The sequence below is a fragment of the Colius striatus genome, chromosome 24 (assembly GCF_028858725.1).
Source record: "Colius striatus isolate bColStr4 chromosome 24, bColStr4.1.hap1, whole genome shotgun sequence".
NCBI classification, from domain to species: domain Eukaryota; kingdom Metazoa; phylum Chordata; class Aves; order Coliiformes; family Coliidae; genus Colius; species Colius striatus.
Window position 1 is genome coordinate 3,304,347 of NC_084782.1, and position 26,352 is coordinate 3,330,698.

At 53.6% G+C, this 26,352-nt stretch overlaps 1 protein-coding gene across 1 annotated transcript in view; it reads left to right on the forward strand.

The window, feature by feature from the left end:
* Window positions 1–3,939: 3,939 nt before the first annotated feature.
* The window catches only part of EPHA10 (EPH receptor A10), a 41,711-nt gene continuing 19,298 nt past the window's right edge, over window positions 3,940–26,352 (forward strand). The window contains exons 1-5 of the mRNA XM_062014720.1: window positions 3,940–4,048; window positions 5,111–5,175; window positions 6,643–7,312; window positions 24,304–24,459; window positions 25,365–25,697. Coding sequence (XP_061870704.1) covers window positions 3,940–4,048; window positions 5,111–5,175; window positions 6,643–7,312; window positions 24,304–24,459; window positions 25,365–25,697 — 1,333 coding nt within the window. The remainder of the gene's footprint in view (window positions 4,049–5,110; window positions 5,176–6,642; window positions 7,313–24,303; window positions 24,460–25,364; window positions 25,698–26,352) is intronic.

Here is a 26,352-nt window from a genome sequence, read left to right on the forward strand (position 1 = left end):
GGCATGAATACTAAATGGTGGCTGTTGTGCCCCAGAGGCTGCTGAGCAAGATCCCATCTATTACACCATGTGAGCTGTGTGTTATATTAGAGCCATCTAGGTTTAAAGGGCATCTTTCAAGCACAAACCAGCTTTTTCCCTACACCTGACTGATCACACAAATAACTGTGATTAAAGGTCAAGTGCTTGGGTTTTTCTGGTTTACTTCTTAAAAATTTACATGCAAAAGCAACCCCAGAAGTTAACATGGCATGAAATTGTGATGCAGGCAGGAGCCTTTAATGACAACTAAACATCACTTTTCTTCCTGGGTGGCTTGGAAAACTCTTCAGTAATAATGGGCCACTTCTTCTGGCTTCCACTAGAGGAGGATTATAAATAAAGCCTGTCTTTTTCTTCCCTGCCCTGGCATGGAGGGAGAGTGTTAATTGAATGAACTTGTAACCTCAGCCAGCAGGGCTGTACCCTCAGCTTGCTGGAGCTCCTGGGCTGCAGGTAGGAGCACCTATGGAAACATTAGGTGTTAAAAAATGCTTGGAAAGGCAAGATTCCTGTGGAACAGGTTAAAGAAACAGAGCATTTGGGGTTTTGAGCTAGTACCTGGGTCACTCAGGATTCCTGATCCTGCAGGGACTTTCACACCTGCTTAAATGTATTCACATGGGTAGTCTTAGTAACTTCAGGAAGAGAGCACTTGGAAGCTGGAGTATGAGGCAAATGAACTGCAATCACCATCTCTAATTAATCCTGTTATGCAATGTGTAAATCTGAGTCTGGCAGCAGGCAGCAGCAGGATACCTGCTCCAGTAAAATTCTGCATGTTGGGACTGTAATTTGACAGGGCAGGACAGGCCCTCTCACAAGGGCACTGGGATATTTGGGAACAGGCTGGCCAGCTTGATCAAGAGGGCTTTAAACTGAAGGACTTGGGGGCTGGGGAGTGAAATGGCAAAGAATGAGCCATCAAGAAGCCAGCAATGTGGCCTTGTGGGCAAGAAGGCCAATGGTGTTCTGGGATGCAACAAAAACAGTGTGGGCAGCAGGTTGAGGAAGGTTCTCCCCTTCTGCTCTGCCCTGCTGAGGCTTCAGCTGGAGTCCTGTGTCCAGTTCTGGGCTCCCCAGCTCCAGAGGGACAGGGAACTGCTGGGGAGAGGCCAGTGCAGGGCCACCAAGATGATCAGGGGACTGGAGCATCTTCCTTATAGGGAAAGGCTGCTATTTTATGAGGAAAGTACCTGGGGCTGATTAGTCTGGAGGAGACTGCAGGGGGATCTCATTAATATTTACCAGTACCTAACTGGTGGGTGGCAGGAGGTTGGGGCAGCACTTTGTTGTATCCAGTGACAGGACAAGGGGTGATGGGAAGAAGCTGGAACACAAAAAATTCCATTTAAACATAAGGAGAAACTCTTTGAGTGCTGAGGTGAGGGAGCCCTGGCCCAGGCTGCCCAGGGAGGGTGTGGAGGCTCCTTCTCAGGAGGTTTCCAACCCCATCTGGACACGTTCCTGTGCCCCCTGAGCCAGGGGAAGCTGCTTTGGTTGGACTGGATGATGTGTACAAGTCCCTTCCAGCCCCCACCATTGTGTGATTGTGTGAGGCACTGCAGAATTCAGGCTTTAGTGCCTAACACCTGCAGGTGTTGAAGGGTTTTGCAGACACATGGCACTGCTCTTCCCCTGCAGGGCTGTGCCTACGCCAGCTCACACGGGCACATTCAGTGGGCCTCACACACCTCATGGCGTGGGTGGTGATGGTTTAGCTGGGCAAATCTTTGCTGCCAGGGCAACCCAAACCTCAGCTTTCTGTGCCCAGGCACAGCCCTGTGCTCTGAGTGCTCTTCATGCCTGTTGTCAGTGGCTGAGGCCTGCATTGCCCACCGTGGGGGCGATGGCTGCAGGCAGGGCCTGGGCTGTGGTCAGAGCACCCACCCCCATGAGCATGGGTGTACATGGAGTGCCACAGCCTGGCCAGGCTGTGTGAGGTCTCCAGTTGGCAGCTGGTCAATAGTGATCTTCCCCAGGGCTCAGTGCTGGGGTGTTTCACGTCTTTATCAGTGGGTTGGGGAAAGGGCTTGAGCACACTCTCAGTTCACTGATGGGAGTGTAGATCTGCTTGAGGGCAGCCAGGCTCTTCAGAGGCCTGGAGTGATGGGCCAAGGCCAGGTGTATGAGGGCTAACAAAGAAAAGTGATGGGTTCTGCACTTGGCCATGACAATCCCAGGCAAAGCTACAGGCTTGGGGGTGTGTGGCTGGAAAGCTGCCCAGAGAGAAAGGACCTGGGGGTGTTGATCAGCAGCAGCTGAACAGGAGCCAGCAGCGTGCCCAGGGGGGCAAGAAGGCCAAGGGCATCCTGGCTGGGCTCAGCAGTGGGGTGGCAGCAGGAGCAGGGCAGGGATTGTTCCCTGTGCCCTGGGGAGGCTGCAGCTCCAGGGCTGTGCTCAGTGCTGGGCCCCTCACTCACTGCCACAGGGACACTGAGGGGCTGCAGCGTGGCCAGAGCCGGGCACAGAGCTGGGGAAGGGGCTGGAGCACAAGGGGCTGGGGAGGGGCTGAGGGAATGGGGGTGTTGAGCCTGGAGAAGAGGAGGCTGAGGGCAGCCAGCAGCACTCTCTGACACTCCCTGACAGGAGGCTGCAGGGAGCTGGGGGTCAGGCTCTTCCCCTCAGTGATGAATGACAGGACAAGAGAAAATGGGCTGGAGTTGCCCCAGGGGAGGTTGAGGTTGGAGCTGAGGCAGAACTGTTTCCCTGAGAGGGGTGTCAGCCCTGTGCCAGGCTGCCCAGGGAGCTGGGGCAGTGCCCAGCCCTGGAGGGATCCCAAAGCCGTGGAGCTGAGGTGCTGAGGGCTGTGGGTCAGTGCAGGGCTTGGTAATATTAATGGTCTTTTTCACTCAAAACGATTCTATGATTCTCTGGCTAGATGGAGACACAATATTTTTAGTCCAGATTTGCCACGTTTTACACCTGACAGCACATAATGACAGCAAAGGGAACATCCCACAGGGACAAGTGCTGCCACACAAACAAGCTCTGGCGCATCAGGTGTGAAACTGATGGGCATTCAGCCTCCCTGAATTGTGCAGGGACTCACAAAACCTGCTGCTTACAGCAAACCTGGTGGAGTGTCTCCCCCAGCGCAGGAGGCTGTGGGCCTGGCAGCACACAGCTTGTCTGCACCCCCTGACAGCCAGCCTCTCTGCACTCTCCCTGTGCCTTGCTGGCTGATGCAGCGCTGCCCTTTGCAGGGCTCTGCCAGGACCTGCCCTGCCAGGACCTGCCTTTTGCTGTGGGGTTTTTTTCAGGCCACTCTGATTTTTACAGCAGCCTCTGGGGCTTGGAGGAGCTTGGCACAAAGTCAAGCCAGCAAGGCAGAACAGAGCGTTTGAGGTGAGACTGGCATTCCTGGGCATGGCCTGCAGGCAAGGGAGGTGTTGAGACCCGTGCTGCTGCTCTCGTGGTCCCTGCAGTGCCCAAGTAACACAAATAACGCTCTGAATCGTCACCAACTGCCTGCCAGTGGCAGCTGGGAGCAAATGTCATCTGCTGCGAGGGTCCCTCAGCACCCTTAGTTACGGCTTTGACCACAAGGACAGAACGTTTCGGCATCGCCAAGGGCTGTCCGTGCTCCGGCCGTGCCCCGGCTTGCTGGGGAGGCCAGTCGCGGCTGCGGGCGGCGGGCAGGGGGCAGCCCCAGCTCAGGATCCCGCAGCGCGGCCGCTGCGGCAGGAGCCGCCGTTGCCATCAGTCGGCTCCGGAGTGAACGGCGCGCGCCGCCCCGCCCCGCCCCCGCCTCGCGCCCCGGCGCTCGCCGCCGATTGGCCGGCGGGCGCCGGGCCACGCCCCGGCGGCGGTTGGCGATTGGCCGCGCGGGGCAGGGGGCGGGGCGCGGCGGCCGGAGCGCGGCGGCGGCGGCGCGGGGCGCGCGGAGTCGGCGGCGCCATGGCGACGGCGCGCGGCGGCCGCGGCGTTCCCCGCGCGCTGCTGCCGGTGCCGCTGCTGCTGCTGCCGGTGCTGCCCCTGCTGCTGCCCCGCGCCGCCGCCGAGCAGGGTGAGCCGCGGCGCCGGCAGAGTCCCCGGGGCTCCGGCGTTGCCGGCCACGCCGCGCCGCGTCTCCCGTGCCCGGCGGCGGCTCCCGGCGTTAATCGCCCGTGGCGGGTCGAGCGGCGCGTTGCGGTGGCCGGCGCCCCCCCCCCCCCCGGGAGAGGCGGGCGCGGCTCGCTGGCAGAGCCGGCGGGTCCGTTCCGGTGGCGGCAGGTCGGATCGAGTCCGGCCGCGCTTCTCCTGTGTCCCCGCAGGGTCCCCGGTAACCCCCCGCGGGCGCGGCGGTGGCTTCGGGAGGGGGGGGGGGGGGGATGTGCCGCCGTTCTCCGGGGCGCGGGGACCCGCGGGAGGAGCGGGACGAGGCGGGAGGCTCCGAGCGGGAGGACTCGGGAGTCCCGGACCCTGCGATCCCGGGGAGGAACGAGCTCCTGTCGGTAGCGGCCGGGCGGGCGGGAACGGCTCCGGGGCACGGACCGTACCGGGCGGGGCCAGAGCCACCGTGCCTCGCTGCCACCTGGAGAGGCATCGGCGGAACGGCTGCCGAGGATGTGTCCTCCGTGCGTGGTGTGAGCCGAGTCTGAGACCAGCCAACTTGCCGGTCGGGGGCTGCCGCTGCTTGCTGGCTCTGGAAGGATCGTGAAACCTTGAACATGGGGAAAACACCTTCTCCTGTCAGCCGGAGAGTGAGGTGTTCTGTGGAGAAAAGGACATCGTCTGCCAGGGAAGTTGTGTCTTCCGAGCGGTACCTGCAGTGGTGCAGTGGCACCCTGGGCTGCTGGTGGCAGAGGGATCGTCCTGCAGAGTGCCTGGAGAAGGGCAGCAGCCTCCCCTGGGATGTCAACCTCCCTAGGTCAGGGTGCTCATCACCTCGCTGCCACATCACCTCGGGATGCTTTGCCCAGAGCTCTGCAGCCTGTCGTGCTCCGTGCCGTGCTCGCTGGTGGGAGCTGCTGCCTGTGCTCTGGGGCACGTCCCACCGCTCAGGCAGGGGGTGTCTGGGAAGGGGTGCAAGGGGAGGTTGTTTCCTGAGTCCCTGAGTTTGCTCTCTAACGTCTTGTGTTCCCTGCAGTTGTCCTGCTGGACTCAAAGGAATCGCAAGCGGAGCTGGGCTGGACCTCGCACCCATCCAACGGGGTGAGTGTGGAGGTGGGACTGTCACTGCACTGCTGCAGGGCTTCTGCCCTTTGGTGCTCAGTGAGTCCACACGTGGAGCTGGGGAAGGGGGTTGGCAGCTTTGGGGTCTCCCTGAGCTGGGGGTGAATGGGCAGCTTGGCATGAGCTGTTGATCAGCACTGGGGAGCTGTTGATCAGCACTGGGGAGCTGAGCAAGAGGTGAGGTGCTGGGTATGTGAGTGGGAAGCCTCCTCAAAACCAGCTGTGTGCTGCTGTAGTAAGCAAATGAACACCATCCAGTGAAGGCTTTACACTGCAGTTTGTGTGCCAGTGTGTGCTCCTGGGGAGCAGGCTGGCTCTGTGGCTGGGTGGGATCCTCAGGAGCTCTGCATCGTGTTGGGTTTGTTTGATCAGGTCCTTGCACTGCTGCCAGGGTCAGTCTGTAGCTGCTCTCAGGACAATGTGTTGGGAAATGCCACTTTGGATTCATTTTCCAGAGTAGAAACAAAGCATCCAGAGGGAATAGTGTTAGATCCTGGTGTCATCTGCATTGCCTGGGTGTTAGTCTGCAGAAGAAACTCTGGTTTGGGTATGTTTGGCAATCTTGTGTAAATGTACCCCCAGAAAGAATAGCTTTGGGAATTGCCAGGTCATCCTTAAGGCTGTGAGGGTTGAATCATCAGATTGGAGGTTAGACTGGAAATTAGGAAGAACTTTTTTACTGAGAGGGTTATTAAGCATTGGAATGAGCTGCCCAGGGAGCTGGGGCAGTGGAAAGATCCCAAAGCTGAGGTGCTGAGGGCTGTGGCTTAGTGCTGGGCTGAGCAGGGTGAGGGGAGGGCTGGGACTCCATGAGCTTAAAGGTCTTTTCCAACCATCATGATTCTGTGACCTTCTATAATCATTTCACTAATCAGAATGTCTGCTGGTAACTTTGGGGAAACACTATTTCACTTGCAGCCAGGAGTTGTCCTTTTCCAGCTGAAACACCTGCTGGAGAAGCTGCTGTTGACAATATCTGTGCTTGTATGATGGTGTCACTGGTGTCACATCTCCTTTGACTTCTCTGGGTAGCCCAGCCCCCTCTGGCATTGCTCTGTGTGGTAGTGCTGCACAGGGACAGGAAAATCCAAGGAGTGTGTGGGAGACAAAGGCTCTGCCTTCTCAGAAGATGATGTGTCCAGTTTCATGTTAAGCTTTGTTTAAGAAGGTCTGGTGCCAGTGCCTGGTGTCTCTACATCTGCACCAGTGCCTGGTGTCTCTTTCTGCTGGTGTCTCTACATTTGCACCTTGTGAAGGGCTCAGCTGGGTGACGGTCCCACAGCACTTTGTGGGTTTGGTGGGCTGAGTGCCTGTGACACAGTGGCCTGTAGGTGGAGAGGCTCGTGCTGGTGATATTTATACTGCTGGGTGTGTTTCTGCTGGGGCAGCTGGTTCTTGCTCACAGCAGCTCCTGAGCTGTCACAGCTCTTTGTGTTCTTTCCCCAGTGGGAAGAGATCAGCGGCGTGGATGAGAATTACAAGCCGATACGCACGTACCAGGTCTGCAATGTCATGGAGCCAAACCAGAACAACTGGCTGCAGACAGGCTGGATTGCCAGGGGTGATGGGCAGAGGATCTTCATCGAGCTGAAGTTCACCCTACGGGACTGCAACAGCATCCCTGGCGTGACAGGCACCTGCAAGGAGACTTTCAACCTCTACTACATTGAGTCTGACTCTGACCTGGGCCGTGGTGTCCGTGAGAGCAAGCACACCAAGATTGACACCATTGCTGCTGATGAGAGCTTCACACAGGGAGACCTGGGGGAGCGTAAGATGAAGCTGAACACTGAACTGAGGGAGATTGGGCACTTGAGCAAAAGAGGCTTCCACCTGGGCTTCCAGGACGTGGGTGCGTGCGTTGCGCTGGTCTCTGTGCGGGTCTATTACAAGAAGTGCCTCAGCACCGTGCAGAACCTGGCCCTGTTTCCAGACACAGTGTCAGAAACAGCCTTTGCCACTTTGGTAGAAGTTAAAGGCACTTGTGTGGCTCATGCTGAAGTGGATGTGGATAACCCCCCCAGGATGCACTGCAGCGCAGAGGGCGAGTGGCTGGTCCCCATTGGCAAGTGCTCCTGCAGTCCTGGCTTCGAGGAGAAGGACGGGGGATGCAGAGGTAAAAGTGCCTGTCAGTGTCCTCTGCCAGTCTCTGTCCCTGTCAGTCTGTGTTGCTGCCAGACCTCCCCAGTCTGCCTGCTGCCTGAGAGCGGCTCAGAGGAGTGGGATTGCCTTTTGTCAGCACTGTGACTCCTTTAGTTGATTGCAGCTCCCCAGCTAACAGCCAGACCTTCATTTGAAGGGTGGCAGTGGGGTGTGTTGCTGGGAGCTGCTCTGCAGAGTGGTGTTGGCTGGGCAGAGGTGCCAGAGCTCTGGATGCTGTTGGGCATTTCCCACAGCTTTGTCTGTAACTGTCAGATTACTCTGGGACATTAACATCCCCTTGTCATGCTTTAGACACAATAATTTGGTCGCTTTGCAGCTCACAAGGTTACATTTAACAACAGCTACAAGAATGGTTATGAGCTCTGCCTTAATGGGGATCTCTAATGGATCTGATGCTGTGGCCACTTTGATCTTGTGTTCAAAGGCAGGAGGGAGGATCAGCCCTGGGGGTGGGATAGCAGCTGCCCTGCTCCTCTCAGAGCCTGGGAGCCTCTGAAAGCAGAGGGGTGCTGGGCTAATGTCTCCTCTTGGGCACCCTCCCAGTTTGGGATGTGGTCCCAGCGTGGTCTCTGTGGTCCCAGGTGAGCAGAGGCTGTTGTGAGTGTGATGTGGAGTGCAGGTGGACATCTCCTACCCCAGGATCAGGGGGTTCTTCTCTTCCTCTAGCTGTTAGCACCTTTCTTCTCTGAAAGGTGTAATTGGCTATGGGGTGCTAACTGGCTGTGTGCATGGCTGGCCTCTTAGTGAGGCTCCTCTGGGGCAGAGGAGATGGCAGACCACCAGCTGGGATGTGTGAGAGCTTTTCTTCAGTGAGATACACCTGAAAAGACCCTTTGCTCCCTGTGCCTGGTGCCCAGGGGATACCTTGCACCTCTTCCTTTTCACCTGGTAGAAAATAAATAGAGAGAAGAATAGCAAAGTAAGCCCCAACCAATCCATCTGCACTGCTGTCAGATGTGGTAGGAGAGAGGGAGCTTTTCCTGAGGAATCAGAGCTGCCCTTCAGGAGCTACTTGAAGCTTTTCAGGTTTCAATTGTGTCAGCTGTGCTGCTTTCCTCCAGGAGGTGGGAAACCTCCCCCTGTGCTCTGAGTAGCTGCTTTTTGCTTGGTGCCCTCCTTAAGAAGACCTTATTTAAACTATCAGATTGCAATCTCAGGGCTGTTGGTTGCTTCAGTGGCTGTGTGGCAGCTCACCATGCTTTCCCCATCTGTTTGGAGGGGGGAGAATTTACACAGTGAGTCCCAGGAGGCTTTTGCTAATGTTTCAGGTTTCTCTGTGTTGAGCTTAAATAATTCACATTCTCTGAGGACAAATATTTGAGGTAATTTAATGGACATAATTAAGTTTTTCTCCCCTCTCCCAGCAAGCAGGTCATTAGTCACTCTCTGTGGAGCAGTGTGTGATGTCTGGTCAAATATCAGAAAATGGCTTTTTAAGGGTTGAAAGTTTCCTGGTGTGTTGTAGAGCCCTGCATTAGCATAGTGCTATGGGAATAATTTTGGGTGCTTGCATCAGAAATCTTTTAAGGCTTGCAGAAAGTCTTTACCAAGGACAAAAACCCCTGAGCTAGAGGCAGGTCAATATGATGGGAGTTTAGGGGTGTTAAACCAGCCAAGGTGATGGCACAGCAAATCTGGCTCTGCCTCTATGGCCCTGTGGTGGTGGCTTTGGAGGGCTCAGTGGGGGAAAGTCTGCTGGATCCTTCTTGCCTGTGAAACTTCTCAGCCACTGTCTTTGTTGCAGCTTTTGTAGCCACGGGAGGTTGAACCCTGAGTTTGTTCAAGGGCTGGTTGCTTTGGGGAGCAGAGACAGCCCCAGGGCTGAGTCCCCACCTGGCTGGCAGCTCTCTGAGCTGTCTCAGGTGCCACTTTGCAGCTCTGGATCTTCTCTCTTTATCCTTTGATCTTCTCCAAGGACTTTCTGGCTGCACCTGAAGTGTGGGATGTGCTGGTGTCTGAAATCACTTGGCTCACCCTGATGGGCTTGGCAGTGTGAGGTGAATGGTTGGACTTGATGATCTTAAAAGTCTTTTCCAACCATGGTTCTATGATTGTAGGGCTGCTGAGGTGTCTGTGTGTCTGGTGATGCCGTGGGGCCTGGATCTGAGATGGATCTGGGATGGATCCAGGGTGCTACTTAGGGCCAAGCACATGGTGCAGCTTCTTGTGTCTAAATCCAAAGGAAATCACCTGGCAGAAGCAAAGGGGAAGTTTCTCCACACCACTTGCCATCTGTGGGGACTCTCTGGGGCTGGGAGGTGAGGGAGGGATGGGCTTCTCTGCTCTGATCTTCATTTCCCACTGAACTGGGGAAGCTGTTTGAGCTCAATCCCCAAGCCAGCACGCCTGTAACCATGATTTAAGTGCTGAAATCATCCTGCTGCTGCAAGAACATTTGTATCCTCACACTGAAATTAGGAGAGATGAGAAAAGACTAATAGGATTTATGGCACTGCTAATTACTGCTGTGTGGAAGCTGAGCTGCTTCAGCATCCATCCTTCTGTACTGCACCTCTGCCTGATGGAACCCCCACGTACCTGACAGGCTTCCCTGGCTTTGCACCTTCCTGATGGATCATTTCAGGGACCACTGAGATGCAGCCATCTCTAGGGTGGAAGGGAGTAGCCTTGGCATCTGTTTAACATCTCCTCTCAAATAAAAAGAGAGGTTCTGTCACTGTAAATACATTTAGAGTGCTTTTCTTGCCTAATGCACAGCTAGAGCCAGATGCTGCTCTGCTCTTCACTCTCATCACAAACCCTATTTCCAGCAGGTGCTTGGGAGGCGAGTGAGAAGTTCAGTTGCACTGTGGATGATCACCTGTCCATCCCCATTTTGGTTCTGGTAGGCTTCTCAGCACTGATGCCTTTGGACTCCCAATTTCAGGAGGCAGGAGCTGTGGCCCCTTCACACCGTTTCCTCTGTGGTGGCCTTGCAATGGCTTTTGTGTAAATGAAACGGTGACCTGCAGGATCTGCCTGACATTTGCTGTAAAGTTGTCTCTTTCTGCTTCATCTTTTCCATCCAATCTCTTGTAATATCTGCAAGGAGAATTTCAACAAAGCCCAAGGTTAATATTTACCAGGCAGATTTGCTGCAAATGAGACAACTTCAAGCTGATGTTGAATTAATCTGATGGAGGCCAGGTTCCAGAAATAGCTGTCAGCCACTCTGCTTTGACAGGAACGTGCATTTGTGCTGTAGATAAGTTTCCCTCTCAGTTTATTTCCCTCCATTTCTGACAGCAGGAGCTGGCTTTGCTGGGGAGGTGCCCTGTGTCCTGCTCTCACTGTGTGGGACAGCTTGGCCCTCACGCTCCTTAGGGCTGGTGATGGTCTAACTAGTGGGCTGTGTCCCTGCCCTACACAGAGGTGACACTACTGAAACCAGTTTTAGGGAGGAAACAGTTTCTAGTGCTTTGTCAGGATGTTTAAATGGTATTTTAAAGTGAGTTTGCTGGACCAGGTTTGACACCTCTGGCCTTGGGTAGCGAGGGAGGGAGCCCAGCCCAGTTGTGTGAAGGCTCCAGCACATGAGGCTGTTTGGGTGCATCTGAGGTGTTTTCCTCTGGCTGAAGTGTCTCCAGTCTGTGCTGGCTTCATCCCTGGCAGTGTCTGTGTGAAGGACTTTGGAGGCTTTACAAGGTGAGCTGGCACAGCTGCTGGTCCCACAACACAGAGATAAGATGAAAGGCACAAGTCAATGCTCATTAGAAGAAAGGAGTCTCTGCCAGTAGTAACTGGGAGTGATAGAAAATGTAACTTGTCATGAATGCTTGACACTGTGCAGCAGGCAAGAAGTGGCTTCTCTGATCTGCTGTGGGATTTGTCAGTGGTCTGCTGAAAAATGAAGGACACAGGGCTGCAAGTGCTCTTTGCTCATCAGCCTGGGGGGTGTCATTAATGGCTCTAATTGCCCCATGAATCTAACACTGTGTGTAGCATAATTATGCTTCATGACAGCTTATAATTGTTGCTGTTAATGAGGAGACAAGATTTGTCACAGCTCAGCCTCTGTTGTGGCCCTTGTTGCTGTTTCCCCAGCCCATTTCAGCCTCACCCCCTTGGTAATTCCTCCCAGACTCCAGCCTGTGCAAAGGCATCTGGCTGAGCTGCTCCCTTCAATTCTGCCTGCTGGGGCTCTTGGGTGCTGCAGGTCTCTCTAGGATCAGCTCTGCTGAGTGTTTTTCCTCCTCACAAAGCCCTCCACTGATGCCTTTGCTGCCTGCCCAGGCAATCTGTCCTAGCACCTCTCTCTCATGTCTAACACAAATCTCTCTTGCAGTCACTTAAAGCTTCTAACTCCTTGTCCTCTCTCCAGTGAGCAGTGAGAACTTTACAGATACCCCAGGAAAGTCAGGGTTAACTTTGCTCTGCTTGGCTTCTTGAATAGCAGGAGAACAAACAGATGAGCAAAGGCTTTGAGAGGACTGTCCTGCCTGTGGTGAGTAGGTGGTTTGTGGATAAAACCACAGCTGTAAATACTGTGAAATGGAGTTTCTTCCCTGCTGCTGGCCATTGCTTGGGCAGAAACTTGGTCAATGCTTTGAGCAAATTTAAGGGGAAGTGTTTCTTTTTCTGTAAAAAAGCAGCTTTGGATGAAGTCTTTGGTGCTACACTAGAGAGAGTGCTTGCTTTAGTTGGGTCCTGTTGTACCTGCCTTTTTGCTGCTGCACATCACAAGCTGAATGTGAGGAGAGCAGTTGCTCTGCTGCTGGACCTGATTGTTTTATGCTGATCCATTGAGGCTGCCACAATGAGTGTCTTTGCCTTACTACTGGTATCCAGATGAGGCCTCAGCAGGGCAAAATAGAGGGGGAGCAGAACCTCCCTTGACCTGCTGCCCACACTCTTCTTGCTGCCCCCAGGCTGCCATTGGCTTCTTGCCCACGAGGGCACGTTGCTGGCTCATGTGTGGTTTGTTATCACCCAGCACTGCCAGGTCTCTCTCCCAGAGCTGCTCTCCAGCAGGTCACCCCCAGCCTGTGCTGCTGATGGAGTTGTTCCTTCCCAGCTGCAGGACTCTGCCCTTGCCCTTGTTGAACCTCATCAAGTTCCTCTCTGCCCAACTCTCAGCCTGTCCAGCTCTGGCTGAATGGCAGCACAGCCTCTGGTGCATCAGCCAGTCCTCCCAGTCTGATGTCATCAGTGAACCTGTTGAGTGTACACTCACTCCCTTCATCCAGGATTTGCTTGGTAGCAGAGAAAGAGGGAGGAGAACATCTGGAGACTTCCTGAGCTGTCTCCTTCTGGAATGTTTGTGGGAATGGAGTGCACATGTGCTCTGCCAGGCCAGAGCTTTTGCTGAGGAACAGTTTGTGGTGTGAGAGCTGGTGCTGGTCAGATGCCTTTCTGTGTGCTGCATATGGGACCATCGAGGCATCATGTCACTCCAGTGTCTTTTAGATAGCAAAGAACCAGTTCAATTGAAGTTTAGGATAATGAATTGCAGTATTTGGACATTTAGTGCAAAGATTCCCCCTGGAGTCTGCTTCCTTTGTTTAAATACACAGCAGATGAATCCAAACCCACAGTGCTTGGGGCTTTTGATTTGTTTCATCTTTTATACATTAGCTCATAAACCTGTATGTGCTTCTGGAGTTTGTTTTATCTGCTGACTGTTGCTTGAGTATTATGCATGAGAAGTTTCTTTTCTCCTGGGATTCTATAAGTTGCACAAAGCACCAGGTTTTGCTTCCATCACTGATGCTGCCACTGGCATCCTGCACAGAGAGACTCTGCCCTGCTGGGGCTGTTGCTGATGTGCAGTTTTAGCAGCCCCTGTCAGGGTTGTGTCCAAGCACCATGTGGCTGCATTGATGGGGTGAGAAACAGGGGCTACACAAGTAGGAGCTGGAGGGGGTGAAATCTGTGCCTGTAGCTGGGGAAAGAATCACTAAGGAGCTTTAAACTTGAGTTTCATGGCTGGATTCCTTGCTTTCTCCTCCTGGATGTTGTGTTCTAGCAGAAGGTGGCTGGAGCACCTTTGTGACCTGGATAAAGTGAGAGTTTGAAGGCATGGAGAGCTTTGTACTGAGTTCATTTGGAGTCTCTCCCTCCATCTGCCCATTAGCAGTAGCCTCAGTGGTGGCTGTTGATGCCTTCTGGTGGATGCTGCTTTCCATCAGTCCTGCCCATGAAACACCCATGGGAAAGATGCTTTCTGCTCAGTCTCTTGTTGGAGTAATGCTCAAGATGGGAGGTATTTATGGTTGGGGATTGGGTGTGCCATTGCTGTTTGATGTGTCTGAAATGATGATGGCTGTGGAAACTGTGGCCCAGCCAGACACAAATCACTGGCTGACAATTTTGGAGCAAACTACTCCTAAAATTACAAGTGTCACAATTGGTTTGTTGGATTCTTGTCGGGCTGAAGGTTACAGATACTCAGCTGCTGCATGGACATGCTGGTTATCCTCTTGAAATACAAGGGGAAACACATCTTGCCTAAAGGGGAGTGTGAGTGAGACAAAGCCCTTGGCAGGAGCAGGGTGTTGGAGACACAGGTCAGTCAGCCCTTTGCAGGGAATCATTTGGTAGATCCATTAGAGAACTGAAGGAGACACCAGTAAATTGCAGATGTGCCTACTTTAGTGTGTCCTTGAGGAACATTCCTGCATAACTAGCAGTGAGGGTTCAGTTCAGTGCTGCCCTACCACTGAATTCAAGCAAATGCATTCTTTTAGCTAGTTCAGACTGCCTCACTAAATATTTCTGGGTATTGAATTATCCTCTGGACTCAACCACTGCATTTGAATTTCAGCTACTGAGAGCTCATTGTTGGAGATGCACAAAGCCCCTGGACACAGGTTTTGCATTTCAGTGCTCTTCAAATTACTTAACAAGGGTAAAAATGACTGAGTAGTGTTGTCCTGAAGGTTGCAGAGATGCTGGGAATGTGTTGGACTGTGGAGAAGGCTGCTGGAAAACCAGTTGTTGGAAAGAAACAAGTGTGAAAGACAAGCTGCCTTTGAATTGTCTTGGGTGGTGTGTCCTGAAATGGCCATGCTGGCAGGCCAGGTACCAAGGTAAGAGGAGCTGGAGACTTGATCCAGGGCTGGTATTGATCATTCCCTCACACTGACTTTGTTCCTCTTGCACAGGCACAGAGATTGGACAGGATTTCTTTCCCTTCCTCACAGTGGGGCTCTGTCATGGCTTTGCTCTCTGCCTGCAAAGTATTGATTACAGCTTTTGCAATAAGACAAGGCAAGATTGCAAACCCAGCACATAAAGAGAAAGACAGGAGCCTCTCTATTACCTGAGGATATTTGTTGACAAGGCTCTTTCACCAGCTTGATGCACTGCTGGAACTTTACTCTCTTGGTGTGTTTCTGCACAAGGTTCCCTGTCTGGTTTTGGGGTAACTTGTCCTTTGTGTGCAGGCACACACTGATAGCCACCCCTCTGGGGTACCTGCTCCAATGCTGCTCTCTCTGCTCCTCCTTGGGGCCTGCTGCCCTGTCCCTCCCCCTGTGCTGGCACCAAGCACCTCTCCTCTTCAGCACTGATGAAATGCTTGGAACATAATAAACAGTGACTAGTTTGGCTTGATAATGGATGAGAGCTGGAGGCTGGATGTGCCAGCCTGGTCCAGGGAGGGGTCAGCAGTAGCAATAGCTCTTGAGAGACACATTGAAAACAACTTCATATTTTAGATGGCATGAGAGCAGTGAGTTTGCAGAGACATGGGAGATGGATGTTGATGCAGCGTGTGGTGTGAGCATTGACTGCTGGTCTGGGTCAAGGGGAGCAGAGGGCTTCTTCCCCTTGATGTGAAAAGGGGCTGGTGTGGACCTTTATCATAGAATGGTGGGGTTGGAAGGGTCCTGCAGAGCTCACCCAGCCCAAGCCTCTGCTAAAGCAGCTTCCCCTGGCTCAGGGGGCACAGGAACGTGCCCAGGTGGGTTTGGAACTCTCCTGAGAAGGTGCCTCCACACCCTCCCTGGGCTCCCTGGCATCTGTTCTGTGTCCCCCAGGCACAGAGACCTGCCCTGCCCCACTGGAAGCATGGAGCCTGGGAGGAATGATGTGCAGTTACAAGTGGACTGCAGCATTGGAAGGAAGGAGCCTGGGGTCTGGAGGCTCAGGCATGTGTGTGGGGAGCTGGGAATGGGGATGCTCTGCATCCTGCCCACACTGGGCAGAGGGACAGGGCAGAGCTGCCTGCAGGACATCCTCAGAGGAGCCACCTTGCCTGGGGAGGGATGCTTTCCAGTTTGACCACAGTGCAACTGAGACCTTAATGAATCTAGTAAAGGATTTTGTCACATATATTTTTCCTTGTCTCTTTTTTTCATGGTTGCAGCTGCAAATTGGACTGTTGCTAGGTGAGAGTTGGATGCAAGCCTGAGAGCTTGGGGAGCCCAATGCTCTGAGGTTATCCCTCACTGGGAGGCACTGTGGGTGCTGTGGTAGCCCTTGGTGCTGGCTGCTTGCTTCCCTTAGCTGCTGTCTTTCCTAAGTAGCATCTCCACAAATGGCAGAGCACATTAGCACATGTTAAAAGCAGATGATCTTTGTCAAATACAATTTCATCCCTCTAAAAAAAAAGAACCAAAGAGAAAAGAATGGCAAGGAATTGATTTGGGAAGAGAATGGAGTTGTAGTGTTAATTCTAAATGAGTGGCTGGGCCTTGGGAGTGGAGCTGCAGGTGTTATTGATCCTGCTGGCACACACACCACGCTTCCAGCAGGAGCTCAGCAACCTGCAGTTCCACAGTGCTGAGGCAGGCACTGGCCTTCCTGGCTTTGCTTTTTCTCTCTTCAAAGCTATCTGTAAGGTTTGTGGGTCAACAAGCTGCTGGGAGATGGTTGGAGAAGGAAAAAAAACAAAAGACAAAAAAGGCAGAAGGTATGGAAAGGGCTGAGGAGGGATGCTGAGGAGGGATGCTGAGGCTGGATGCTGAGGAGGGATGCTGAGGAGGAGGATGTAAAGGAACCAACAAACTGTGGTATGAGGAAGATGTAACCAAGATGCTGAGGGGATGGAACATGTGTGTGAGGAGGAAAGGCTGCAGGACCTGGGCTGTTCAGCTTGGAGAAGAGAAGCCTGAGCTCAGGGAGACCTCAGCAACACTGACAGGTACCTAAAGGGTGGGTGTCAGGAGGATGGGGGGACAGTTCCTTCTCTAATGTCCAGCAACAGGACAAGGGGTGATGGACATGAGCTGGAACACTAAAAAGTTCCACTGGAACACAAGGAGCAAGTCCTTTGGTGCTGAGGTGAGGAAGCCCTGGCCCAGGCTGCCCAGGGAGGGTGTGGAGGCTCCTTCTCAGGAGGTTTCCAACCCCACCTGGACACGTTCCTGTGCCCCCTGAGCCAGGGGAAGCTGCTGGAGCAGGGGCTGGGGCTGGAGCAGCTCTGCAGGGCCCTTCCAACCCCACCACTCTGGGGTTAAGGAGGGGTAAGCATGGCTATGAGAGCACTGCTGGAGCCCACTGCTGACACAGCAATGGCCTTCCATGACCAGCAAGGGCTTTGTCCTGCAGGTGCCCAAAGGAGCCAAGCTCAGGCCATGGTCTTTGCCAGGTGCAGATGCCAATGTGGCCATGCTTGTGCTGTGGCTGTGCTGTATGTCCCTTCCTGCCCTCAAGGGGAGTCACTGACAGACCCTTTGAGAGTCCTGGCTGCCCTGGCTTGGGTGCTGTGCCCCAGCAGGGTCACTCTGAGCAGAAGCTGCATTGATATGTACAGGACCATTAACAGCATCATCATTAGCAAGTGGCATCTCCATTGCATGGTGTGAGGCTGGGCTCTGAGCATCCTGGTGCTCCATATCTGCATCTGGGCCCAGGAGGGGAAGGGGGGACATGGCTGAAGATGAGAGGAGCCTGTGCCAATGCTGTCACTGGTGGTGTGTGGGCTGAGAAGTGCAGACCCAGAGCAGCATCCTGAGATGTTCTTTAAGAAGATTCTCCTGAACTCCATCCCAGTTGGGTTCTTCAGGCGAGTCTTTCTCTGTCTGTGGCATAGCACAGCACACCTGAAAGTGGAGCAGGGAACATGCCCCTGCACACATGTGTTTTCCAGCTGTAGAGATGGGCAGGAAATGTGTTTGATGGGTTTTGCCTCATTTTTGTATTGACATTAAGATGAAGGTGACTGGGTTAAGTAGCTTTATTCCTAAATCCATTCTATGAAGCAGTTCCAGCCTAGTATTTAATCTTCCATCTATGCTCATTCTCTTAGTATTTGATGCTAAGCTTCAGTATTTACTTGGGTCTTGGCCCCTTCCCTCTGCTAAATGATAAACACTTTATAATTAGAAGAGACTTGTAAGCTGCAGGAGATGGCTGTTTGTTTTTACAGGACCCTGCAATGTGTCTGTGGCAGTGCTGGTGAGTGTTCCCCTACTGCAGCTGATGTTTGTCTATTGATACCCACTGCATAATTTACAAACCATTTTGCAGCTGATGCTGCTGCATTGTGCAGAGCAGCTGGACACTCACACAAGCTTGGGCAAGGAGGAATTACTTCACTGCCTCAGCCAGCAGTGGCATCAACACCATGTGTGGGTGCAGGGCTCAGTTGAACAGGGGGATGGAGCTGGGATGGAGCTGGAGAGCCTCTGCCTGGCTTCCTCTGTGGAACTGGAATTTGCTTCTGCAGTATGTCTGTCACAGGCATGTCTGGGGGTCCTGCCCTTCAAAGAATCCCTGGATGGTGGGGTTGGAAGGGCCTTGCAGAGCTGCCCCAGCCCCTGCTCCAGCAGCTTCCCCTGGCTCAGGGGGCACAGGAACGTGTCCAGGTGGGGTTGGAAACCTCCTGAGAAGGAGCCTCCACACCCTCCCTGGGCAGCCTGGGCCAGGGCTCCCTCCCCTCAGCACCAAAGGACTTGCTCCTTGTGTTTATCTGGAACTTTTTAGTGTTCCAGCTGATGTCCATCACCCCTTGTCCTGGCACTGGACACCACAGAAAAAAAGCATCCCCCCATCCTCCAGACACCCCCCTTTAGGTACTTGTCAGTGTTGCTGAGGTCTCCCTGAGCTCAGCCTTCTCTTCCCCAGGCTGAACAGCCCCAGGTCCCACAGCCTTTCCTCATAAGAAGGATATTCTAGTCCCCTGATCATCCCATTGCTGCTGCCACCTGCAGCACCTTCCCTAGGGGCACAACCCCAGCTCCCTGGTCCCCAGCCACACAGCCCCTGGGGTTTCCTTTACACTTGGGGAGCTGCAGGGCTGCAGCTCTGCTCTCTCAGCCAGGCTGGCTGCTCTTCTGCAGAAGATTGTCTCTTCCCAAGGAGGTGAGTTACTGCCAATGCAATTACAGGCAGAGACGTGCTGCTCAGCTCTGCCCTCAGCAAGATTGCATGTGGGAGCCATGAGCCTGCAGGGAGGGGGATGCTCTTTGGGCAGCAGCTTTGCATTGGGCTGAGCTGCTCCATGGGAGAGTGTGAGCAGGAGCAGCACTTGTCCAAGAGACTGCTGGAACGAGGTTCATTGCTCTCATTTGCTTAAAAGCCTTTCCCCCCTCCCCCTTAGTGTGTGTGTAAACCAACATGCAGAGCATTTGCAGAGGAAAGCTGTGATCTTTAAGGGTCAGCTTCTGCCTGTGGTTGTGCAGTCAGCATGCTGGCTGGACCTCTGCTGACCTGAGTCCTGCTCTTGGGCCTGTTTGTCTTGCATGACTTTGTGTAAATCATACACAGCTGCTCTGACCCAGTTTCTTGTCAGTGTGGTTGATGTTTCCACGCTTCAAAGAGCAATCAGAAGCTAATGTAATTGTCTGAGATGCTCATCACTGCAACACTGAGGTGCACAATGTAAAAAGGCTGCTGACCAGCTGCCAGGGTGACAAATGATTTGACTGCTGCATGCAAAATCTTGGCCATGCTTCACTCAACAGCAACTGCAATGAGCCCTGGAGCTCACACAGCCTGTGTTCTGCACTCAGTGTCCTGCACTTAGTGATCACTGTTAATCGCTGTTCATCTGTTAACAACATAAAGCTGGTTGGACTCTGATGCCCCTTTGGCTGGTGAATCAGGATCTCTTCTGCCATTTTTAAGCTAAAACTTGAACATACACAACCAACTGTGGCTTAGCAGATGTTGAGATCCTTCCTGGTGAAAGGAGAAGCTTCAGCATCCTTGGAGCTGTGGCTCCAAATGCCTGGCTGGAAAGGAAGGTTACCCCTAAGATCTGCTGATGGCAAAAACTAGTTGGCAGGCAACGTGGTGCTGTGAGATGGAGATGTCTGAGCTGCTGGGGAGGGGAGAATAGAGCTGTGCCATGCATGCATTTTTCCACTGTGCATCCTCAATTGCTCCTGCTCTCCCTGTGGCAAAGGCTGAGCATGAGAGAGGATGATGCTTTCCCCTCGTCCAAGGAACCGCAGCTGAGTTGGTGAGAGAAACCCTTCCCGTGGGTGCATCCTGCCAGATCATCTGCCAAGCTGCAGCACAAATCAATGTTGCTTGTTCTGCTACTGGTTTGCTTGTGTGTGCACACACAGTGTTACATCAAGGAGGGAACATGTGCTCTTTCTGTCAGTGAAATGAATAAGGCATGGCTGGTGTACGGGGAGTAGCTTGTGTGGGCAGCAAATGATGGAGCTGGAGAGAGGCAATTAATCTGTCTGACCCATCCAGCTGCTTCTTTTTGGCTCTTGGAGAGTGTATTATTGAATTTTATTGTTTAATAATGAAGTTGCAGTAGTAGCAGAGGACAAGGAACAGGATAGAGAACAGTGTACCCAAAAGAAGGAGAGGGTTTTGTTCTATAAATGGATGGCCTGATGGCTCGAGAGCTGTCACATACCCACTGCAAAATAACAGGGACACCTCAGCCAGCTGGGTACCTAGAAAAAGACTTGTAGGATGAGGTGGAAGAGGGTGGGAGTTTATCTGAGAAAAGAAGAGGGATGCACACATGATGCATCACTTGTGCTGGGGGTACTTTTGTTCTCAAGTGGAAGATTCAGACAGCCAAGGCACAAAATTAGCTCGTGGGACACTCTCAGGCAGGGTCCTGCTGCCTGTGTTAGTGGGCTATACAGATTGGGGGTGTTCTGTAGTTATTAACTGACATACCTTCTGACAGACACTTTTATAAACTCTTAGAAATCAGGGAGGAACAGGCTGAAAGGAGCTTCTAATTGAAACCACTCCATTTCCCCCATGGAGGTGTCAGATCCGTGTGGCTGTCAGGCTTGCCTTTAAATCCAAGGGATGGTGGCAGGATGCTCTGGGTTTAGTGCTCAGGGCCCATCAAGTTTGTAAACAAGATTGATTTTTTTCTGTTCTGCCTGACAGAGGCTGTGAGCAGGAATCTTGTGCTGGGATGCAGTAACGAGATGGGCTTCTCCCTGTGGGGAGTGATGAGCTGGAGCTGTAGTGAAGGAGGCTGCAATTGATGTGCAGCACCTGTGAGCCCCCAGCTCGAGGTGACCATCTCTCTGGGTCCTCAGCCATGGGGATACAGGGTGGTTCTGTGCTGGGGATTGTTCTATTTAACATCTTCATCAGTGATCTGGATAAATGGATCCAGGGCACTCTCAGTCAGTTTGCAGATGGCACCAAGCTGGGTGGTTGCATAGATCTGCTTGAGGGCAGGAAGGGTTTGCAGAGAGCCCTGGCCAGGCTGGAGCCATGGGCTGAGGCCAATTGCATGAAGTTCCACAAGACCAAGTGCTGGGTCTTGCACATGGGCCACACCAACCCCAGGCAATGATCCAGGCTGGGGCAGAGGGGCTGGAAAGCTGCTGGAGGGAAAGGCCTTGGGGGTATTGACAGACAGTGGCTGAACATGAGCCAGGCAAAGGAAGGAGCCCAGGGAACCATCTCTTCTCTCCAGTAATGAATGCCAGGACGAGAGGACAAATGGGCTGGAGTTGCCCCAGGGGAGGTTGAGGCTGGAGCTGAGTCAGAAGTGTTTCCCTGAGAGGGGTGTCAGCCCCTCTGCCAGGCTGCCCAGGGAGCTGGGGCAGTGCCCAGCCCTGGAGGGATCCCAAAGCCATGGAGCTGAGGTGCTGAGGGCTGTGGGTCAGTGTTGGGCTGGGACTTGATCATCTTAAAGGTGTTTTCCAACCAAAACTCCGTGATTCTCTGTGGCAGTGTGAGCCCCAGCACTCAGGTCACTGCTCTGCACAGCCAGGAGGAAACACTTGAGCATTCAGGGAGGTTCAAACCTCATCCCCAGCATTCAGGGACTGCAGGGTCTGGGGTCACCTGCTTCTCTGCCTCTTTGGGAGATGGGCACAGCATATGCTTGACTCACAGTTGGTGGCTCTTTCAGCAGAGACCTCAGTGCCTGTGCTGGATTTCTGTTTGGAGACCTTGCTGCCTGCTCCATCATGGAAGGATGTGCTCTCAGGCTTCTGCTCCCTGGCAGTGGCTGTGCTCAGTGCAGGCAGAGCATTGGCATTTTTAGCAGGCCACTGGTGGTATTTCTGCCCTGAATTGTGGTCAGTGCTGCTTAACTAGAGGAAAAAGCAAGCTGTGTCTGCACTGTATGAATGGAGCATTGAGTTTGGGTTTGATTTCTCCAATCAAAGCTGGAAGTTTGGGGAGCAATTGAAGCACTTGCTAGTTTTAACTGGTTTATCCAGCAGCCTAGGCAGGGAGTGACATTTGCTCTGCATTGTGGCTCACTGTCCTCATTCCCTTCTCTGTTGTGTTTGTCAAGCCCATGCTTGTAAAGGTTGTTATCTGGTATTGGGAGCATGCAGGCTGTGTGACAAGAGAGCTAGATACACATCCACAGGCTCTGCAGCCCCATACTGCCAACAGCAGCTGCTGAGAGTTTGCAAGATCACAGAGCAAATGTCAATTCTTCCTGGAAGCTCATGTTTTCCTAGAACTCCCTCTTCCAGCAGCTCTCAGGAGAGGATGCTCCAGCTGTCTGGCAGGTGGTGAAGGTGTCTGAGCTTCCCTTGCAGCCAGTGAGAGCCACGAGGGCTCCTGCCATGGGGATTGTCTCAGCCAGCACAAGAAATGCCCTGTGTGTCTCTGGTGCCTGCTGCAGGGTCCCCAGCTCAGCCAGAGCCCACTGCTGGGGCTGCCCTTTGTGTCTGGGCTGCAGCCTGTGCTCAAAGGCTTTGCTTGCTGAGCCAGCAATCACAGACAAGGGAAGCCCAGCACTAACCTGCTCATTTTGATCCCCTCATTTGTAAAAAGTGGGTGGGTTTTGATTCTTTTCCATTTGAATCATGTAACTCCTCAGTTTTGCTGTGGAAATGGAATGCTGAGCCCACAGCAGGTGGGGAGCTGCCATTTCCATTCCAGATGCAAAGAAGTCTCTCTTCATTACATGGGTATGGCTGGAATGGCCCTGAGGAGCCCAAATGTGTGGCTTTCTGCTGGCTTTGCTTGTGCTAGGTGACAGAATCAGATCCTGTCTGGCAAGGAGTGAGGCTTTTAGCTCTTGGAAAGGCTCTGTCTGTTATGTAAGGGAAGCAAAACCACCCCATGTGTGTTGCTGCCTCTCAGCTCTGCCAAGCTGCTGCCTGTGCTGTGCCGGGGGATGGAGGGACAGCTGGGGGTACAGACCTCATCTGTGATGCTTGTGTTCCTTCCTCTGAAGTGAAATAACCTCCTTTAAGTGCTCACCCATTCTCAGCATCCCAAGGGAAGGCTCCCTGCTGCCCTGGGAGGTGTCTGGTGCTTTGTCCTCAGATCACAGCTGTAGCTGCCAGTTTTCTGTCATGCTAAAATGTAATGAACCAGAGTGCACTGGAATAATCTGCTGTAAAAGGAACAGTCTCAGCAGCCAGCTCCTTAAAAATGATAAGAGAGGGGACTGCCTCAGTGGAGCTATTCATCTAGGAACTTTACAAGTGATTAAGTTGAAGTATTCAGGGAGCTGATGAGGGGATAGCAGACAGCAGCACCACAGCAAGGAGATGAAGCAGTCAAGCAAAACACAAGTGCATCTGTATGGTTTGAGATCCAGTTGAGACAAGATTCTACACCTCAAGCTGGCCCTGCTGGGGCCACCCCTCAGCCTGAGGGGACCCCTGTGCTGTGGGTAGGAGCCAGGATGGCACACCAGCCCCATCCCCTGTTGCTGAGGACACCAGCAATGACAAGCACACATTTGTGTGCAGGCTGCTTGCTTTTCAAATGCTTTAGGGTCAAACTGAAGCTGTTGCAAGCTGCTGGATGGAGTTTTGCAGCCTTTCTTGTTGTGTTTTTTGTGTCAAGTGATGTTTCATGCAGAAGTGGCTTCTGGGTGTCCTGCTAGGAGGCTACATGCTGCTTGTAGGGAAGATCAAGCAAATCCTTGACTGGGCTATGAATTATTTGTTTGTTCATGTATCAAAGGTCCTTTTCAAAGGATAAGGGAAGCTTGTGCATGACCTATAAAAGGAGGTTTATACTACTGTGGTTTCATTTCAGCCCATACCTCACTGCCCACAGTGGCTGTTCCATAATCCACAAGGATAAAGCTGTAGCTGCTGGCCTGGCCTCGTGGCTTGGGTTTGTAGATGAAGCTCTGGTGACTGATGAGGTCTCCATCTTCTCCATTTTCAGTATTCCTCTCTTTCTGGGGGTTGTTGCTGAGTCTTGCTGTGCTTCCCATGTAATTTCTGCTCTGCTCACCTGACTCTAAACCCCAAGCCACGTGTTTTCTATATTCTGCATCTATCTGCACCCACCTCGTCCCCCACGTCCCTCTGGAACCTCCAGCTCCCTTCACACATTGCCTCAGCTGATGTCTGACTTCTTCCAGTCCCTCTCCAGCCCCTTGGAAGGGTCCCTCAGCCTGGAAATCCAAACAGAGCTACAGCACCCAAATGTTCCTTCTGGGTCAAACCAAAGGCACATCTCTTTTGGTGCCAGGATCATGGAAGTGCTCAGGGAAAGTAGCTTGGAGAGTGGTACCTGCTGGCCAGTGACAGGCAAAGGATGTCCCAGGAGACAGGGGAATGCAGTCATCAATGTGTCCTCTATTCACCTTGTGGTGTTCTCCCCATAAATCCCTCTCTCTGTCTTTTTCAGCTTGCCTGCCTGGATTTTACAAGCTTTCCCTCCGTTTGCCTCTCTGCTCTCCTTGCCCTGAGCACAGCTTCACACATGAGGAAGCCTCAACCTTCTGCTCCTGCCAGAAGAACTACTCCAGGTCTCCATCAGACCCACCATCTGCTTCCTGCACACGTAGGTCCTGGCAGCTCGTGGGGACACGAGGGAAGGGGCTGCGGGTGCCATGTCTGGGGCACAGATCCTGCTGGGCTCTGGGAGGCTGTCAGAGCTGGCTCCTGCCAGCATGGTGTGCCAGGGCAGCTGTGCCTGCCCATGTGTGTGCCTGGGAGGGCCTGCCTGCACTAGGGCACTGCCACAGAGGGGGATGAGCCAGCAGGATGCCCTCATGGGCAAGAAGCCAGTGGCATCCTGGGGTGTGTTAAGAAGAGTGTGGGCAGCACATTGAGGGAGGTTCTGCTGCCCCTCTGCTCTGCCCTGGGGAGGCTCATATGGAGTCCTGTGTTCTGGGCTCCCCAGCTCAGGAGAGACAGGGAACTGCTGGAGAGAGGCCAGTGCAGGGACAGCAAGATGCTGAGGGGATGGGACATGTGTGTGAGGAGGAAAGGCTGCAGCCCTGGGGCTGCTCAGCCTGGAGAAGAGAAGGATGAGCTCAGGGGCACCTCAGCAGTGCTGATAATCCCTAAAGGGTGGGTGTCAGGAGGATGGGGACAGTGTTTATTGTGTGGTGCCCAGTGCCAGGACAAGGGGTGATGGACATGAGCTGGGACACTAAAAAGTTCCAGTTAAACACAAGGAGCAAGTCCTTTGGTGCTGAGGTGAGGGAGCCCTGGCCCAGGCTGCCCAGGGAGGGTGTGGAGGCTCCTTCTCAGGAGGTTTCCAACCCCTCTGGACACATTCCTGTGCCCCCTGAGCCAGGGGAACCTGCTCTAGCAGAGGGTTTGGGCTGGATGAGCTCAAGACCCACCAGGACACATTCCAGCATGACCTAACCTAGGCAAGACCTACTTTGGCAGTGGGATTGGACTGGCTGATCCCTAAAGATCCCTCCCTTACCACTCAACGTTTGCTTCTGCTTCCAGGCCCTCCCTCAGCCCCGAGGAACCTGGTGTACAGCCTGCGCCAGTCCTCGCTGGTGCTGCGCTGGAGCGCTCCCGCCGACGCGGGCGGCCGCAGCGACCTGACCTACAGCCTGTGGTGTGGCCGCTGCCCGCCGGCCCCGCGGGGCGCCTGCCAGCAGTGTGGCAGCAGCGTGGGCTTCGTGCCACAGCAGACAGGGCTGGTGGATCCTACAGTGACCCTGGTGAACCTCCTGCCCCACGTCAACTACACCATCCGTGTGGCGGCCGTCAACGGCGTGTCGGGGCCCTCAGGGCAGCCCTACGCCGAGGTGAACGTGTCCACGGGCCTGGCAGGTACAGCTCAGCTGGGGCCTGAGCTCCAGGCCACTGGGGAGTGGCTCCTGTGCTGCCTCACAGCTGTGTGGCACTGCAGGTGTTTGGGGGGTGCTTGGTGGTGGGGTCACTGGGAGGACGTGGGGTCTGGATGAAGTGTTTCCATGAGAGGGGTGTCACCCCTGTGCCAGGCTGCCCAGGGAGCTGGGGCAGTGCCCAGCCCTGGAGGGACCCCAAAGGCATGGAGCTGAGGTGCTGAGGCTGTGGGTCAGTGCTGGGCTGGGTGAGGGCAGGACTGGGATTTGATCTTAAAAATCTTTTCCAACCATAATGACTCTATGACAAGAATCCTATGATTTCAGTCATCTGGTTCCACAACAAGTGGCCTCAAGTTGCACCTTTGGAGGTTGAGGTTGGAGATTCATGAAGGACTTTTTCCCTGAGAGGGGTGTCAGCCCCTGTGCCAGGCTGCCCAGGGAGCTGGGGCAGTGCCCAGCCCCGGAGAGATCCCAAAGCCCTGGAGCTGAGGTGCTGAGGGCCAGGGGGTTAGTGCTGGACAGGGTGAGAGGAGGGCTGGGAATTGATCTTAAAGGTATTTTCCAACCATAATGATTCCATGACAAGAATCCCATGATATGAGTCATCTGGTTCCATGACAAGTGGCCTCAAGTTGCAC